At 34.1% G+C, this 19,465-nt stretch overlaps 2 protein-coding genes across 2 annotated transcripts; both read left to right on the top strand.

The window, feature by feature from the left end:
• The first annotated feature begins 3,736 nt into the window (after positions 1 to 3,736).
• On the top strand, positions 3,737 to 4,684 carry LOC105995468 (olfactory receptor 8H1-like). Its single transcript, XM_013029184.1, has one exon. It carries the CDS (start codon positions 3,737 to 3,739, stop codon positions 4,682 to 4,684), a length of 948 nt encoding a protein of 315 aa, XP_012884638.1.
• An 8,716-nt stretch (positions 4,685 to 13,400) lies between these two features.
• On the top strand, positions 13,401 to 14,348 carry LOC105995472 (olfactory receptor 8H1-like). The gene has a single exon (XM_013029189.1). It carries the CDS (start codon positions 13,401 to 13,403, stop codon positions 14,346 to 14,348), a length of 948 nt encoding a protein of 315 aa, XP_012884643.1.
• Positions 14,349 to 19,465: the final 5,117 nt, after the last annotated feature.

Below are 19,465 nucleotides of genomic sequence, written 5' to 3'. Positions count from 1 at the left end.
TCTGATAAACTTAGTAAAGAAGTTTAGATTGTGACTCTTGTACCATTAAATGTAATATTTTTTCTATATAGTTGTACAATTTTAATTTGTCATGGAGATTTTCTTTCCTGGTCATAGCTAGATAAGATTCAATCTCCTATATTTCCATGTACATACTTCCTTATATTTTAGAAAGTTTCTGTTATAATTTATTAAATATGTTTCCTGTGCCATATTTAGTATTTCTGCTTTTTATTATCTATAGATTCCATGTTACACCTTGAGTATATCCATATGTTCTTATTATTTTAATTTAATTTATTGTGTTTATAAAGGTGAGTTACAGAGGAATAACGATTACATGAGTCAGCTAATGCATGCATTTCCTTTTGTACAGTGTCTTCTATTCCCTCATTCTTTCCCAGTTCCTCCCTCCCATCTCCACTCACAAGTTGCACAGTTCACATTTATCAATGTCCAGTAAGTTGCACTGTTGTATCTTTTCACCACTTTCGCCCTTGATTGCTGTGTCCTCTCTGCAACCCTTTCAAAGAAACACTACATGTAAGATGAATAAGATAGAAATATCAGAAGCTAAGAAGGAAGGAAGCAAGGAAGGAAGGAAGGAACGAACGAAGGTCTCTTGTCTGCATATCTTGTAGTTTGTTTCAGTATGAATATTATTTTATATAAATATGAAGCAGACTTAGGCATAGTGCCTGAGTATCCTCTTTTGGACAAGCTGGGTAAGCACTTTTGCTAGGATTTACAATCCTGTTGTTTGGTGGCACAATTAAAAAGAAAACAAATATGTAAATGTAGTAAGATCACAATTGGAAATATTAACTAGACATCAAAAAAATCAGATGGAAACAAGCTAAGATACTTATAATACAAACTGAGACATAAATAGTATCATGACATAAACATTAATAAGTAATAAATAGATATTTAGGGCAAGAAAAAAAGAAGAAAAGCAAGATATTAAAGAAAGTAGAAATATATGGGGTCAAGCTCTAAAAAAGAATCATGAGAGAGAAAAATAAAATGCCTTTAGAGTCAGACAAAACAGAAGAACAAAATAAAAAAGAAGTAAACCACAATAATATAAACAATAAAAATAAACTTTTTATACAATGAACATGAATATATAATATGAGACAAGCAGAAACGTTCAGATAAGTTGATGTTAGGCGAAATGAACCAAGATAAGGATTCAAATGTTTTATCTTTCTTGCGATTGTTTCAACATATTTATAAGATGATTTCTTTGTTGCTTTGTATGTCCCTCCTCCAAGGTATAACCCCTGTTTTCACTGTATTTGATGTTGGTAAAATTTATGGAGAGGAAGGGAAAAAACAAATTGTTTAAATAGGGATACAAGTGAACCCAACAATGAGATGTACTAGACGATATGTCAAAAATTGAACTTTACAACATTGGCCAGGGGATGGGGAGATGTGGTGGGGGAGATGGGAAGGGATGGGAAGGAGAAACAAAGGAGGAGGCAACAATGCTTGATAAGAAATGTACTCATTAACTTTCCCATGTAATTGTAACCCCTCTGTATGGTGTTTTCACAATAAAAAATAATCTTTTCAGTTCTATATGTTTATATACAAATAAGTATTAATTTCACAAATGGAAATAATTAATAGAAATTGTAATGTTAAAATGGTTAAAATTTACATTTGCTTTCATTTACATCTTCCAATATTGATGCAAATTTATCGTTTTTAAATTTTGGCATATGATCTCTTTATTTTTAATGAACACATTTTACTCTTCATAGAATTACACTTTTATATAAAATATATCGTGATGAAAATTGTAACCTTCTAGTATCATACTATGTTCATATCCAGAAAATTGTAATCTTCTAGTATCATACTATGTTATAATCAATCTAATAAAGCGTGTTCTTCATAATAGTCAATCATTGTATAGAGTTTTTATTACATTACATTTATTTATGGAATTATTATTTCAATTTATAAAATAAATTTTTAATGATCACATCAAAGCTATCAAATGATGCTACTCTTCACTGTGGAGCCTCTTTGTGAAAAAGTCAGACTTCGACCCTTGAAATTTTATCCTTGATAATGTGCCAAGTAACCTTCCATAAAAATTGGTCATGGTGGATGACAAAGTGTTGCACAATCCCCAGACCCATTAAAAGAGGAGCCCTGCACTTAACAGGCTGGAGACGGGAATACATGCTTTTCTTCTAGTACCAGTAGCTCCTTCACATTCATCAGAGATAAACCTTCATGGTAATCTCCCCATTTGAACAATCTCACCAGATTTTTTGGATAATTGTAATTTGTGTCAGAATAACAAAATGGAATGTTCAAAAGTGTAAGAAAAGTATGTCACATGATACATTATGTTCAGCTTCTTAGAAAAACAAAGCATATGAGTTTGCAAGATTTGTTTCCTACCAATTGTGATCTCGGTAAGTTTCTTCAAACATACTTGTTTTACTAGGCTAGGAGCTTAAAAAAATAATGTAGTATTCTCAAGTAGTATTCTGTAAGACAGCCTGGAAAATAGTTCAGTAAATATTTATTCATGAAGTAAAATATAATAGTTTTGGTGCTGGGAATGTGGCTTAGTGGTAAAGTGCTTGCCTAGCATGCAAATAAAAGCGGTGGATTAACTTTCTCAGTACCACAAAAAGCAGAAATAGCCAGAAGTGGTGGTGTGGCTCAAATGTTAGAATGTTAGCCCTAAGCAAAAGAAGCTCAGGGACAGTGCCCAGACTCTGAGTTCAAGCCTCAGGACTGACAAAAAATAAAAATATAATGGTTTTAAAAAATGTTCATTTTTTAAAAGAAAATTTTTACACATATCACTCATTTGCCCTAAGACTGGTCAGGATTGATAGAACCGTAGATAAGAGCATCAGAATCTACAGGCAATGCATATATTGTGGGAATATAATTGAAGGAGCATTTTTAATTTGAGTGCTCAAGTAAGAAAATCCATATATTTTCTAGCTATTAATACTTATGTATAGCAAAAAATCAATCCAAACTACACAATGTTAAGAAAATGGAAAGATATTTATAAAATTCATTGATCTTGTACACAAAGCACAGACTTTCATTATAGATGTTTCTGTTACAGTTAGTTAAATGTCTAGAAATTTGCTAAGGCTTACTGAGCTAATTATAAACATGAGTAAAAGGAGACTATGTTGTGAACATGGTGGTTGTAGTATACTTGTGTTGATAAAATCAGAGGCTCTACAAGGACTGCTACTGTCATGCTAAACTATAAAATTTTTCTTAAAAAGAGACAGAAAACAAAGGAGGAAAACAAAGGAGGAGGCAACAATGCTCAATAGGAAATGCACTCATTTCTTTGTCATGTAACTGTAACCCCTCTGTATATCATTTTTACAATAAAAAAGTATACAAAAAGAAAAATAAAGTTACAATAGTATATGGTTACATAGGATTGTGTAAGACTTTGTGTTCATTAAATGTGTTTATAATCCTAAATTACTTGGGACAGAACCAGGTCCATTCAAATCAGAAAAAAAGTTAATATCAGTTGTATCCCACTTAATTACATTTTCTACCTTTACTGGGATTCATTTTTACACTATATTTTGAAAACTTGGTATTCACTTTGAGAACACCTAAACTAATTATAAAAATGGAAAATCAATTGTAAAAACAAAAATGCTCTGAAGTACTTAGAGGAAAGTTTCACCTTTAATTTTTCAACAGCTTAGATCAACCAGCAATGAGAACCTGGAATAACACAAACGTGCCCTCCTTCATTCTTATGGGGCTGACAGATTCTAGAGAGATCCAGCTGGCCCTCTCTGTGCTGTTTCTATTGATCTACCTGATTACTGTGCTGGGCAACCTAGGCATGATCATGTTGATTTGTCTAGACCACCAGCTTCACACCCCCATGTATTTTTTTCTCACTCACCTCTCATTCATTGACCTCAGCTACTCAAGTGTCATCACCCCTAAAACCTTAGCAAGCTTGTTGACTTCTACCAAGAACATTTCCGTCACTGGATGCTTCACCCAGCTCTACTTTTTCATCCTGTTTGGTGGTGCTGAATGTTTTCTCCTCTCTGCAATGGCCTATGATCGCTTTGTGGCCATTTGTAATCCTCTGCAGTATCCTGTTATAATGTCCTCAAGATTCTGCTGTGCCCTTGTTACTGGGACTTACATGATTGGCTTTGTGGATTGTTCTTTCAGTGTGCTATCCATAGCCAGATTGCCTTTCTGCAGCTCCAATGTAATTCATCACTTTTTCTGTGATGTATCTCCAATTTTAGCTCTATCCTGTAAAAATACATTTGTTGCTGAAACTGTAATATACATTTGTGCTGGTTCTACCCTATTGCTGTCCCTTATTACAATATTCATGTCCTATGTGTCTATTCTATCTACTATTCTAAAAATTAAGTCCACTTCAGGAAAGCAGAAAGTCTTCTCCACCTGTGCCTCCCACCTGCTGGGGGTCACCATTTTCTATGGCACTATGATCTTTACTTATTTAAAACCCAAGAAGTCTTACTCCCTGGGCAAGGATCAAGTGGCTTCTGTGTTTTACACGATTGTGATTCCCATGCTCAACCCACTCATTTATAGCCTTAGGAACAAGGAAGTGAAGAATGCTTTCATTAGAGTTGTGCAGAAGAGAGGAGGCCCCAAGCAACTAAGATGACAGTCAAGTGAAGCATTTATACTCATCTTCTGTGCTCTATAAGAAAAAGGACTGATTTGTTTGCACATGCTTATACTCAGTTGCCCTTCATTTCTATTACCACAGTGGACATTTCCAAGAATTTATTATTAGAAAACTCTATGGAAGTTCTAGGTGATAATTGATAAGCATATATGGGTAAATAATATACCACAAAAATTACTTGTCTATGGCTGTTAAATTATATCATTCAATATTCAATATACACCATAAATTGATGGATAATGAATTTTCTTAAGGAAGAGATATATATAAAAGTTTTAGTAATCCATTTTTATTGCATTGAGTAATTTGTTATGTGTACAGTGCTTATTAGATAACTGAATATTTAATCTTCAGTGTCCTCACTGAGAGAAGGTAAATCTTGATTTCTGGTTCATGTGTCACATGGGAGATGAACATCACTGATGTAACTGACATTTTGCCTTGTCTTTAACATTTAAGTTTTGTTCCTTTAACGTTGTAATTCATGTGCCTTTCTAATTTCTTCTTGATTTATTCCTTCCCTAGAACTTGAACTTAGGACCTGGGTTCTGTCCCAAAAGAACTTTTCCCTTCTGAGTTTCTGGTGGTTAACTGAAGATAAAATTCTCATTTATAGTCTTAGGCACAAGGAAGTGAAAAATGCTTTCATTCATGTCATGCAGAAGATAGGAGATGCTGGGCAACTGAAATGACAGTGCTGTGACATGTTTAGATTCATTATTCCTGGTTTCTCAGAAAAAAGAACTGGTTGGTTTATATGTGTTTATATTCAGCTACCCATCATTTCTCAAAATGTGATTGGCTTTCCCAGGAATACACTAACAGAAATCCATTTTAAAATGGCAGGTCACAAAGCATGTGTTTGTGTGGGAGACAAATACTGTCTAAAATATAAAATTTGGCTCTAATTCTTCAAAGTATGCCATAAAAATTCAGTGAATATTGCAGGATGAAGTTATTATATTATGAAAACCCTTATTTTGCCTTAAAAATAGACTCAGTGATAATGGTTTTAGTACTCACTTCCTTTATTGTATGAAATAATTTCTTACCTATACACCTATTAAAAAGCATTGAGTTTTCATCCCGTTTCCTCAGTTCCACAGGATAAATCATACTTCCAGGTCCACAGAACCAAAAGAACCTATAATAGTCTTCAAGCTAAAATCATGTGTGAGACTTTATCTGTAGAAAACAAATTCCCATCACTGTATAGTTTTATTTATTTCATTGCATTATGCTTTTTCATAAGTATATTTGCATCTGTTTTTAAAATTACTTTCAGTAAATTTATTTCATAAACTTGAAAGTAGCATTTTTGAAATTCTTATTTAAACTATGAATATTATATTATAGGAAATTAATGCTTAACATTAAGGACCATTTTCTCTTCAAATTTATTGAAGAGAAACACTATGCCTTTGGGTAGATACTTTACAAAGAGTAACTGTGGCTATTTGTATGTATATGACAAATTGAAGTTGAATTTGTGTAATTTCCTGTTCAATTTCTGCATACACTCAAAGAATGTTAAGATATAAGTATATTCTCAGACAAACTCAAAGTTAATTTTAAAATTCTTTAGGCCTGAATTACTGTAAGTTTATGGGGTTGAAAAATTCTATGCATGGTTCATCTTTTTTGTGTGCAAATCTTAAAAATTTGAAGGGTAGTCCTTCTGGTGACAAAAAATGAACTTCTGAGATTTTTTTGTTGTACTTGTGTGATTATTTCCAATTTGGAATATTGTTTAAAAATAAATATTTGAATTTAATGCTTGAATCACATTTTTTAAATAGAGAAAAATATATACCATATGTGTGGTCAGAAGCATGGGATCATTTAGTAATGATTTAACCAGATAACTGGAGGTTCTTTGTTTCTCGAGTCTTGTTAACTTTGTCATATCACCTTACATTTTGGATTTAACATCCACTTATCAGGGGGACCATGTGCCATTTGTCTCTTTGCTCTTGGCTTATTTCACTCAACATGATTTCTTCTAGTTCCATCCATTTCCCTTCAAATGCCATTATTTTGTCCTTTCTAATGGCTGCATAATATTTCCATTGTGTATAGATACCACAATTTTTGGATCCATTCATCTGTAGTGGGGCATCTGGGTTGTTTCCATATCCTGGCTATTGTGAAGAGTGCTGCAGTGAACATGGAGGTGCAGGTTTCCTTGTATACTGGTTCCTGTTGTTCAGGATAGATGCCTAGGAGTGGTATGGCTGGGTCATAGGGGAGGTCAATATTTAGCTTTCTGAGGAAACTCCAGACTACTTTCCAAAGTGGTTTTATAGGTATACATTCTCACCAGCTTTGTAATAGGGTTCCTCTTTCTCCACATCCCCTCTAGAATTTGTCATTGGCTGATTTTAGGATGTGGGACATTCTGACTGGGGTAAGGTGGTATCTCAGGGTTGTCTTTATTTGCATTTCCTTCACAACAAGGGATGGTGAACATTTCCTCATGTGTTTCTTTGCCATTTTTATCTCTTCTTCTGAGAAGTCTCTCTTTCCTTCCCTTGCCCATTTAGTAATTTGTTTGTTGGGTTTGAGAGGGATTAGTTTCTTGAGTTCCCTGTACATAATGAATATTAATTCTTTATGTGATATATTGCTGGTAAACATTTTTTCCCAGTTAGTTGGCTGTCTTTCCAGTTTGGTTGCTATGTCTTTAACTGTGCAGAAACTTCTTATTTTTAGGTAGTCCCATTTGTTGAGTCTTTCTCCAACTTGTTGTGACCCCATAATTCTGTTTAGGAAGTTCCTTTCTGTGCCTATAAGTGCAAGTGTCTCTCCTACTCTGTCCTGCAGTAGTTACAGAGATTCAGGTTTGATGGTAAGGTCTTTAATCCATTTTGAGTTGATGTTGCTGCATGGTGACAGGCTGGGGTCCACTTTTAGTTTTCTGCATGTGGCTGGCCAGTTTTCCCAGCACCAGCGGTTGAAGAGGCTGTGCTTCTTTCACCATATGTCTTTGGCTCCTTTGTCAAATATCAGCTGACTGTAGGCATTTGGCTTCATTTCTGGAACTTCTGTTCTATTCCATTGGTCCTTGGGTCTGTCCTTGTGCCAGTACCAAGCTATCTTTGTTATTATGGATCTATAGTAGAGCTTGAAGTCTGGCATCGAGATCCCTCCCATGTTACTGACCTTTTTTTTGTTTTGTTTTCAGTGCTTAGTAAGAAATAAGAGTCTCGCAGGCTATGATCCTCAGTTCTCAGCCTCCTGAGTAGAAAGGATTATAGGCATGAACCACCAGAGCATGGCAATTTATTTTCATTGTATTGTCAACTCATAAGTATATAATTTTGAAATACATTTCCTATAGCCTAGTATCAATACACTATTATATTTTGCTTGATATAATTTATTTATAGAGATATTTGGGATTCATGGAAGTAACAATATTAAGTCATTTAGGCTAAGTATCACCTTAAATTTTTCTACTGTCAGCACATGATGAGAACCTGGAATAACACAAATGTAGCTGACTTCATCCTTATGGGATTGACAGACTATGGAGAGATCCAGGTGGCCCTCTATATGATGTTTCTCCTGATTTACCTGATTACTGTGCTGGGCAATCTAGGCATGATCTTTCTTCCTTTCTTCATTTTTTCTTACTTTCTTTCTTTCGTTCTTTTTTCTTTTGAGTTGTAATTAATAACAAAATTCTTTACCAATAACTAGTTTTTACAAATATTTGTAAATAACATTACAAAATATCATGAAATAATAAAATTACTGACTTAGTAAACTCATTGGGCAATTTTTATTTTTTTAAAATCTCAGGAAACTACATCATACCATTAATTCCTGACTTTTAGGACTGCTTCAAAGAGAGTTGATAATATTCTGCTGAGATTACCTTAGTAACTGACTCTTGCATCATTAAATCAAATTTTTTTTCTATATACTTGTAAAATGTTAATTTGTCATGGAGATTTTCTTTTCTGGTCATTCCTATTTAAGATATAAAATATCTCCAATATTTCCATGTACATACTGCCTTATATTTTGGAAATTTTCTATTACAATTTTATTGAATATATTTTCTGTGCCTTGTTTAGTATTTCTGGCTTTCCTTCTCTATAGATTCCAGGTTTCATCTTGAGCATATCCATATCTTCCTTTTTATTATTAATAAATTAATTCATTGTGATTACAGAGATGAGGTACAGAGGAATTACAATTACATGAACCTGCTAATGTATACATGTCCTCTCATACTGTGTCTTCTGTTCCCACACTCTCTCCCAGTTCCTCTCTCCCGTCTCCATCCACAAGGTGTGTAGTTCATTTTCATCAATGTCCAGTTAGCTCCACTCCTGTACTTTTGCATCACTTTCCCCCTGAATTTTGTGTCCTCTCTGCAACCCTTTTAAAGTACACTATATGTAAGATAAAGAAGACAGAACTATCAGAAGTTAAAAAGGAGACAAAAAAGAAAGAGAGAAAGGAAGAAAGAAAGAAAGAAAGAAAGAAAGAAAGAAAGAAAGAAAGAAAGAAAGAAAGAATAAGAAAGAAAGAAAGAAAGAAAGAAAAGAAAAGAAAAGAAAAGAAAAAGGGGCTGGGAAGGTGGCTCAGTGGTAGAGCACTTGCCTTGCATGCATGAGGCCCTGGGTTCGATTCCTCAATACCACATAAGCAGAAAAAATCCAGAAGTGGTGCTATGGTTCAAGTGGTAGAGTGCTATCTTTGAGCTGAAGAGCTGAGGGACAGTGCCCAGGCCCAGAGTTCAGGCCCACTACCGGACCCTCCCCCCCAAAAAAAAGAAAGAAAGAAAAAAGAAAGGGCTCTTGTTTGCATATAGTGTAGTTTTTCTGTATGAATATTATTTTATTTAAATATGAAGTCGACTTAGGCAGAACATCTAAGAGCATCCTTTTTAGTCTCATTGGTTGTGCATTTTTAAAAGGATTCACAGCCCTGATGTTTGGAGATAAAATTTAAAAGAAAACAGATATGTAAATATAGTAAGATAACAACTGGAAATATAACTGGACACCAAATAAAATCAGAAGAAAACAAGCTAAGATACTTATAATACAAACTGAGACATCAATATTATCTATGATATAAACATTAGTAAATAATTAATAGGTCTGTAGGGCAAGAAAAAAAGGATAAAAGCAAGATATTAAAGAAAGTAGAAATACATGGGGTGAAGCTTTAAGAAAAAAAATCATGAGAGAGAAAAAAGGAAAATATGTCAGTAAGACAAAACAGAAGAGCAGAAGAAAAAAGAGCTAAAGCACAATATAAACAATAAAAATAAACTTTTTATACAATGAACATGAGATACTGATTAGATAATATGATAATCTTTTCAATTCTATATGCTTATATACAGATAAGTATTACTTTCACTAAAGGAAATAATTAGAGAAATTGCAATGTTGTTAAAGTCTGGTTAAAATTTCATTTGCTATCATTTACAACTTCCAATTTTAATGCATAATTTATCATTTGTAATTTGGGCGTATAAACTCTTTTTTATTTATCTTTTATAATGTGTATTTCTTTTTTATACTTTTTATTGGAAATATACTTTACAGACTGGTTACAGTTACATGAGCAGGGTAATGAGTACATTTCCTATCAAGCATTGTTACTTCTTCCTTTGTTTTTCCCTTACCATCCCTTCCTTCCCACTTCCACAACTACACTCCCCTGCTCCTACCTAAATTGTAAAGTTCCTTTTTCAACATAGTGTCTTGTGCATCTCATTGTTACAATGGGTCAACCTGTATCCCTATCTAAGCATTTTGTTTTTTCCCTTCCCTTCCCCAAATTAGAAAAGTGTATACACAAGATGAACACATTTTACTCTTGATAGAATCACACATTTTATATTAAATGTATTGTGATGAAAATTGTAACATTCAATCTTGTAGTATCATATTGTTATAATAATCTAATAAAACATGTCCTTCATAATAGCCAACCATTATATAGGGTTTTATTTATTATTTTAAATAAGTTTTTTACTGTGAAAATATTGTACAGAGGAGGGGTTACAGTTACATGAGTAAGGTAATGAGTACATTTCTTATCAATCATTGTCGTCTCCTCCTTTGCTTTTCCCCTAGAATCCTTTCCCTCCCATCTCCATAACTACACTCCCACCCACCCACCCCCACCCCCTATCCCTGCCTAAATTGTAAAATTTGTATTTTGACATAGCTTCTTGTACATCTCATTGTTGCAATGGGTCAACCTGTATCCCTGTTTAAACAATTTGTTTTTTCCCTGTCTCCTCCCCAAATTATGCCAACATCAAAAACTGTGAAAACAGGCATTATACCATGTGGGAGGAACATACAAAGCAACCAAAAATCACGTGGTACCTTATAAATATGTTAGAAGCAATAACAAGAAAGAAAAACATAAAAATGGCCAATAGATAATTGAAGAAATTGTCAACCTCTCTAGCCATAAAAGAAATGCAAACCAAAACAACATTGAGATACCACCTTACCCCAGTTAGAATGGATATAATCAAGGACTCTAATAACAGCAGATACTGGAGGGGACGTGGACAGAAAGGAAGCCTACTGCATTGTTGGTGGGAGTGTAAACTTGTTCAACCACTTTGGAAAGCAGTATGGAGGTTCCTCAAATGACTCCAGATAGAGCTCCCCTATGACCCAGCAATCCCACCTTTGGGCATTTACCCAAATGCTCACAAACAAGACCATACTAAAGCTATCAGCATGACTATGTTTATTGCAGCATTATTTACCATAGCTAGATATAGAACCAACCCAGATGCCCCTCAGTAAATGAATGGATCATCAGAAAGAATAACATTGCCCCATTTGTTAGGAAATAGAAAGACTTGGAAAAAATTATATTAAGTAGAGTTTTTATTATATTATTATATTATTATTATATTATATTTATATAATTATTTCTTCATTTTAAGAAATAAATGATTTTTCTAATTATTACATCAAAGCTATAAATGATGCTACTCTTCACTGTGGAGCCTCTTTGTGAAAAAGTCAGACTTTGACTCTTGAAATTTTATCCTTGATAACGTGCCAAGTAATCTTCCATAAAAATTGGTCATGGTTGATGACAAAGTGTTGCACAATCCCCAGTCCCATTAAAAGTGGAGCCCTTCACTTAACAGGCTGGAGACGGGAATACATGCTTTTTTTCTAGTACCAGTATCTCCTTCACATTCATCAGAGATAAACCTTCATGGTAATCTCCCCATTTGAACAATCTGACCAGATTTTTTTGGATAACTTTAATTTGTATCAGAATACAAAACGGAATGTACAGAAGTGTAAGAAAAGTATGTCACGTGATAGATATGTTCAGCTTCTTAGGAAAAAAAACAAATGAGTTTCAAGACTGTTTCTGACCAATTGTGATCTTGGTAAGTATTCTTCAAACATAATTCTTTACGAGGCTAGGCACTTAAAAAAAATTAATGTGGTATTCTGTAAGACTGGCTGGAAAATAGTTCAGTAAATATTTATTCACTAAGTAAATGTACAAACATATAATAGTTGTTGGGCTGGGAATGTGGCTTAGTGATAGAGGGCTTGCATAGCATGAAAAAAACCCTGGATTAATTTCGTTAGTACCACATAAAGCAGAAAAAATCAGAAGTTGCACCATGGCTCACTTGGTAGAGTTCTAGCCCTAAGCAAAAGAAGCTCAAGGAGAGTGCTCATGCCAAGAATTCAAGCCTCAAGCCTGGCAAAAATAAAAATATAAATATAATGGTTTTAAATCACTTAACAAAAACAAGATCATTTTTATAATAATTTTTACATATATTACTTATGTACACTAAGACTGGTCAGGATTGATAGAACCCCAGATGAGAGCATCAGAATCTAGAGGCAATGCATATATTGTGGGAATATAATTGAAGAAGCAATTTTAATTTGAGTTTTCAAGTAAGAAAAGCCTTATATTTTCTGGCTGTTAATACTCATAAATGGCAAACAATGCACTCGACATAATATTAGTAGAATGAAAATATATTTATAGAATTCAATGATATTGTAATGAGAGCACAGATGTTCATTACATATGTTTCCTGTTATAGATAATTAAATGTCTTTGAATTTTGTGAAGGCTTACTGAGCTACTTATAAACATGATGTAAAGGAGACTATATTGTGAATATGTAGTTTGGAGTACAAATGTGTTGATAAAATCAGAGACTGTACATTGATTTGTACTGTCATGCTAAGCTACATCGTTTGTCTACACTGTGACAGATTTTTTAAAAGAGACAGATGAAAAATAAAGTTACTACAGCTTATGGTTATGTATCATTGTATAAGATTTTATGTTGACAAAACGTGTATATAACCATAAATTACTTGGGACAAAATCAGATCTAGTCAATCAGAGCAAAAGTCAGTATCAGTCACTATCCCACTTAATTACATTTTCTACCTTTACCGTGATTGATTTTTTTCACTATATTTTAAAAACTTGTTATTCATTTTCAGAACACCTAAATTAATTATAAAAATGGAGAATTAATTCTAAAAATGAAAAAGAAACTCTTAAGTACTTTGAGGTAAGTATCTCTTTGATTTTTTATTTAATTATAAAAATGAAGATTCAATTGTAAAAACAAAAATGCTCTGAAGTACTTAGAGGAAAGTTTCACCTTTAATTTTTCAACAGCTTAGATCAGCCAGCAATGAGAACCTGGAATAACACAAACGTGCCCTCCTTCATTCTTATGGGGCTGACAGATTCTAGAGAGATTCAGCTGGCCCTCTCTGTGCTGTTTCTATTGATCTACCTGATTACTGTGCTGGGCAACCTAGGCATGATCATGTTGATTTGTCTAGATCACCAGCTTCACACCCCCATGTATTTTTTTCTCACTCACCTCTCATTCATTGACCTCAGCTACTCAAGTGTCATCACCCCTAAAACCTTAGCAAGCTTGTTGACTTCTACTAAGAACATTTCCTTCACTGGATGCTTCACTCAGCTTTACTTTTTCATCCTGTTTGGTGGTGCTGAATGTTTTCTCCTCTCTGCAATGGCCTATGATCGCTATGTGGCCATCTGCAATCCTCTGCAGTATCCTGTTATAATGTCCTCAAGACTCTGCTGTGTCCTCGTTGCTGGCACTTACATGATTGGGTTTGTGGAATGTTCTTTCACTGTGCTCTCTATAGCTAGATTGCCTTTCTGCAGCTCCAATGTAATTCATCACTTTTTCTGTGATATATTTCCAATTTTAGCTCTGTCCTGCCACGATACATATGCCACTGATATTGTAGTATACCTTTGTGGTAGTTTTACCCTGTTTGTGTCCTTTATCATAATGTCTTGGTCCTATATGTCCATATTCTCTACTATTCTGAAAATTAAGTCCACTTCAGGAAAGCAGAAAGCCTTCTCTACCTGTGCCTCCCACCTGCTAGGGGTCACCATTTTCTATGGCACTACTGTCTTTACTTATTTAAAACCCAAGACGTCCTACTCTCTGGGCAAGGATCAGGTGGCTTCTGTGTTTTACACGATTGTGATTCCCATGCTCAACCCACTCATTTATAGCCTTAGGAACAAGGAAGTGAAGAATGCTTTCATTAGAGTTGTGCAGAAGAGAGGGGGCTCCAAGCAATTTAGATGACAGTGATGTGAAGCATTTATACTCATCTTCTGTGCTCTATAGGAAAAAGAACTGACTTGTTTGCACATGCTTATACTCAGTTGCCCTTCATTTCTGTTATCACAGTGGACATTTCCAAGAATTTATTATTAGATATCTATATGGAAGTTCTAGGTGATAATTGATAAGCATATATGGGTAAATAATATACCACAAAAATTACTTGCCTATGGCTGTTAAATTACATCATGAAATATTCAATATATACCATAATTTGATGCATAATAAATTTTCTTAAGGAAGAGATATCTATATAAAAGTTTTAATAATCATTTTATTTCATTGAGTAATTTGTTATGTGTATAGTGCGTAAGAGCTAACTGAATATTTAATCTTCAGTGTCCTCACTGAGAGAAGGTAAATCTTGATTTCTGGTTCATGTGTCACATGGGAGATGAACATCACTGATGTGACTGACACTTTGCCTTGTCTTTAACATTTAAGTTTTGTTCCTTTAACGTTGTAATCCATGTGCCTTTCTAATTTCTTCTTGATTTATTCCTTCCCTGTAACTTGAACTCAGGACCTGGGTTCTGTCCCAAAAGAACTTTTCCCTTCTGAGTTTCTGATGGTTAACTGAAGATAAAAGTCTTATTTGTAGTTCACTCATTTATAGTCTTAGGAACAAGGAAATGAAAAATGTTGTCTTTCATGTCATACAGAAGATAGGGGATGCTAGGCAACTGAAATGGCAGTGCTGTGACATGTTTAGATTCATTATTTCTGGTTTTTCAGAAAAAAGAACTGGTTTGTTGGTATGTGTTTATATTCAGCTGCGCATCATTTCTCAAAATTTGATTGGCTTTCCCAGGAATACACTAACAGAAGACCATTTTAAAATGGCAGGACACAAAGCATGTGTTTGAATGGGAGACAAATACTGTGTAAAATATAAAAATTGGGAGCTGGGAAGGTGGCTCAGTGGTAGAGTGCTTGCCTGCATGCCTGAGGCCCTGGGTTCGATTCCTCAGCACCACATAAGCAAAAAGAAAAACAAAGCCAGAAGTGGCGTTGTGGCTCAAGTGGTAGAGCGCTAGCCTTGAGCTGAAGAGCTGAGGGACAGCACCCAGGCCCAGAGTTCAGGCCTCACGACTGGACCCAAAAAAAAAAAAAAAAATATATATATATATATATATATATATATATATATATATATAAAATTTGGCAATAATTCTATAAAGTATACCATAAAAATTCAGTGAATATTGCAGGATGAAGTTATATTATGAAAACCCTTATTTTGCCTTAACAATAGACTCAGTGATAATGGTTTCAGTACTCACTTCCTTTATTGCATGCAATAGTTTGTTACATATACACCCTTTAAGAAAGCATTGAGTTCTCATCCCCCATTTCCTTAGTTCCATAGGATAGATCATAATTCCAGGTCCACAGAAGCATAAGTACTTGTAATAGTCCTCAAACTAAAATCATGTGTGAAACTTTATCTGTAGAAAAAAATTCCTGCCACTGTATAGTTTTATTTATTTATTGCATTGTATTATGCTTTTTCATAAGGATATTCATAGCTGTTTATAAAATTTCTTTCAGTAAATTTAATGCACAAAAAGCAAGTAGCATTTTACAAAATCTTGTTTAAACTTTGAAAATTATATAAGAAAGTAATGCTTAATGTTAAGGTTCATTTGGAAAATTCTCTTCAATCTTATTGAAGAAACACTGCACTTTTGGATAGATATTTTTCAAAAAGTAACTGTGACCATTTTTATGCATATGACAAATTGAAGTCAAATTTGTATAATTTGCTGTTCAATTTCTGGATACCCTTAAAGAATGTTAAGATGTGAGATATTCTCAGCCAAACTCAAAGTTAATTTTAAAATTCTTTAGGTCTGAATTACTGAGTTTATTGGGTTGGAAAATCTATGTATGGTTCATCTTTTTTGTATGTGCAAATGTTAAAAATGTGAGGAGCAGGCCTTCTTGTGACAAATAATGAACTTCTTAGATTGTTATGTTGCATACATGATTTTGTTCAATTTGGAATATTATTTAAAAATAAATATTTGAATTAAATGTTTGATTTGCATTTTTAAGTAGAGAAAGTTATAATGCAAATATTTAAAAATGAATTTCAGTTTCATGACATCTCATAAAGTCTGATCATGTAGCAAACTATTTTTTATTTCATTTTCAATTTGCTCTACATATTCTGGAAATGTAATTTTAATTATCTCTGATTTTATGGTTCAATTTTTGGACCCATGGCTTCATTTTGCAGCTATTTTGTTGCTTTTAATTGTTAATAATTATTCCATAGATTGTTTTAATAAAGCCTGTTTTTTACAAGTAATCATAGAAAATTTAAGTTTTTTTGGTGTATAATCGCATGTGCTTTTTTTCCCCTAAATACTTTATGACTGTTTCTGAAACAAATCTTTATTTGGTAAGTGTGAGATGCTGAGTTCCAACCCAAGTACTGTCATAAAGAAAATCCACTGAAATTAGGTAAAACAAAGTAAATCTAATTTAGTATTTAATATTTTAGGCCTACTAACCTATTAAATATTTTAATATTATATATTAATGCTATTTTTCCTGATCAGTTTCATAATTTGCTCTATCCTTTCACAATACCACCTAAAAGAAATTGCCTCATGTTTACTATCTGTGCAGTCTAGAGGTGTGTTTGTTGTGTTGCTATATTTTTATGCTTGACACTTGGAGAAATGTGTGAGCAAGTGTTTGTTTTTCCTGATACACAGGTTGAATTATCTCTAATTATTAAAAGCTTTCCTTACTTTTATACTGTGAGTCTCTTTCCAATCTCTGGTATTTTGATCAAGCAACAGTAGATAAACAGTTATGGCAATGGAAGGTAAACAGTATGGTGATGTCAAAGATGTTCATACCTTTGCTTCCAGACCCTTAAAGTAACTTCAAATAAAAGTGCACAAGGGTGGTTCACACTTGTAATCCTAGCTACTCAGGAGGCTGAGATCTGAAGATCATGTTTTAAAGCCAGCCTAGGAAGGAAAAGTCCCTGAGACTCTCAGTTCCAATAAACCACTAGAAAACCGGAAGTGACACTGTGGATTAAGTGGTAGAGTGCTAGCCTTGAGTTGAAGAACTCAGGGACAGTGCCCAGGATCACAGTTTAAGCTCCACAATTGACAAAAAAAAAAAAAAAGTTGTACAAGCTGGGAACTTGGTGGATCAAGCCTGTAATTCTAACTATTAAGGAGGCTGAGGTCTGAGGATCAGTGTTTGAAGCCAGTTTGGGGAGGAAAGTTAGTGAGACTCTTCTCTCCAATTAACCACTAGAAAACTGGAAGTTGCCTGGAAGTGGCACAGTGGCTCAAAAGTACTGGCTTTGAACAAGAGCTCAAGGATACAGCTCAGACTCTCAGTTCAAGCCCCATGACCGATGCGGGGTGGGGGGGGGTTATGTTCCAGCTTACACTTATTTGCCTCTAGTGTAAGTAAATGGGAAATATATCTGTGGATCAGTTCCACAGTTATGTGTGCAAAACACCCATGAAGTAGGTTGCTTCAAGTAGAGTATTCAGGTTCAGGGTCACATGATTTGATGGCTTCACAAGCTTGCACAAGAATGATAATTTGTGAAGGAAAAAACCCAGATGATGCCAGACACATTGATCTTGGAGCCCACTAATCTATACTTTACTACCCTATATAACATTGTTTCCTAATATTAACTTGATAATTTGATAAACTCAGACTGGATTTTTAAAAAATCAATTACCACTTGGGCAATACCTGGATCTCCTGGTTTCAGGCTGGTTACCTGGTAATAAAAGTCTCATAGACTTAACTGCCTTAGGTGGCTTCAAATCTTCATCCAAAATCTTAGTACACTGAGTATCTGGGATTACAAACATGAAATTTGAGCGTCCAGTTTACACATAACATTTTACTCATTCCAACAATTATCTTCTAAAATAATAAGGAAACAAGCACACTTTCCTAGAAGAACATTTTAGGTGTTTTTTAAAAAAAATTTTTATTGTAATAAATACTGTACAGTGGGGTTACAGTTACAGGAGTAAGGTAATGAGTATTGTTACCTCCTCCTTTGTTTTTCCCCTACCATCACTTCCCTCCCCACCCCCAATACTCCTCCCTCCCCCCCACCAAGTTGTAAAGTTTGAACATTTTTCATACTTGAAGGAAAATTAGTTATATGGTAGCAATGCAAGATTCTTAGAATCATTACCTTATTCTTACTGTGTACATTTGGATTCTCCATTTGCGTCCTCACTTTTAGAAAGTAATCCTGAATTTATTTAGCTGCATTATCCCTTTCACTTAGGTGAGGTCTGGGCCTCAAATTCAGAACCAGTCTTCAATTTGGCCAATATATCATTTTGCATTCATTTTACATATCTAAGACCAAAAAGAACATGAACAATGAAATGCTAGATAACACTGGCTAAGTATATAATATTATTTTAACAGCATAGTGAGGATGAGATACTGAAGATATAGCATAGATATAATTATGCAAAGGCATAATTGTATGTCTTAATAAGTACTTTGTGTTGAAGGGAGAACACTGCATAGTTGTTTAGCAGTAAACCTTTGAATATTGAATATTCTACTGTTGTTGAAGTACACTATTTATGATAGAATCACCCTTGTTAATGTATCACATATCAGGATGAAATACCATTCTAGCCTTGTGTGTCAGTCACAAGGAAATTAATTCTCTAAAATATTTTTCCACACTGCTCTGAATTTGAAAGCTATACCATGTAAATTAATTCATAACTTTAGAGTGCTCAAACTAAAATAAACAATGTCTATAATATTACATTAAAAGCTGCTATCCTGATGTACACTGTGAAACTTCTATGTGAAAAAACTCTACCTTCTGCTCATTTACTCCTTGAACTTTTTTCCTTGAAAATATGCCAATAAATCATACTTAGGAATTGGTCACTGAGGATAGCAAAGGGTTTGCATGATCCCATGCCCATTAAATGATCACTCATTAAATGATCGCCCTGGATATATGAGGCTGAAGGATGAGACACACACCACCCTTTTGATGTTCACAACTGCTCACTGGCATTTCTTTTGACATAGTTCTTCTT

This window comes from Dipodomys ordii, unplaced genomic scaffold (genome assembly GCF_000151885.1).
Source record: "Dipodomys ordii isolate 6190 unplaced genomic scaffold, Dord_2.0 Scaffold117, whole genome shotgun sequence".
Lineage (NCBI taxonomy): Eukaryota > Metazoa > Chordata > Mammalia > Rodentia > Heteromyidae > Dipodomys > Dipodomys ordii.
Note: the sequence above shows the minus strand (reverse complement) of the source record. Positions and strands in the feature narration are given on the sequence as shown.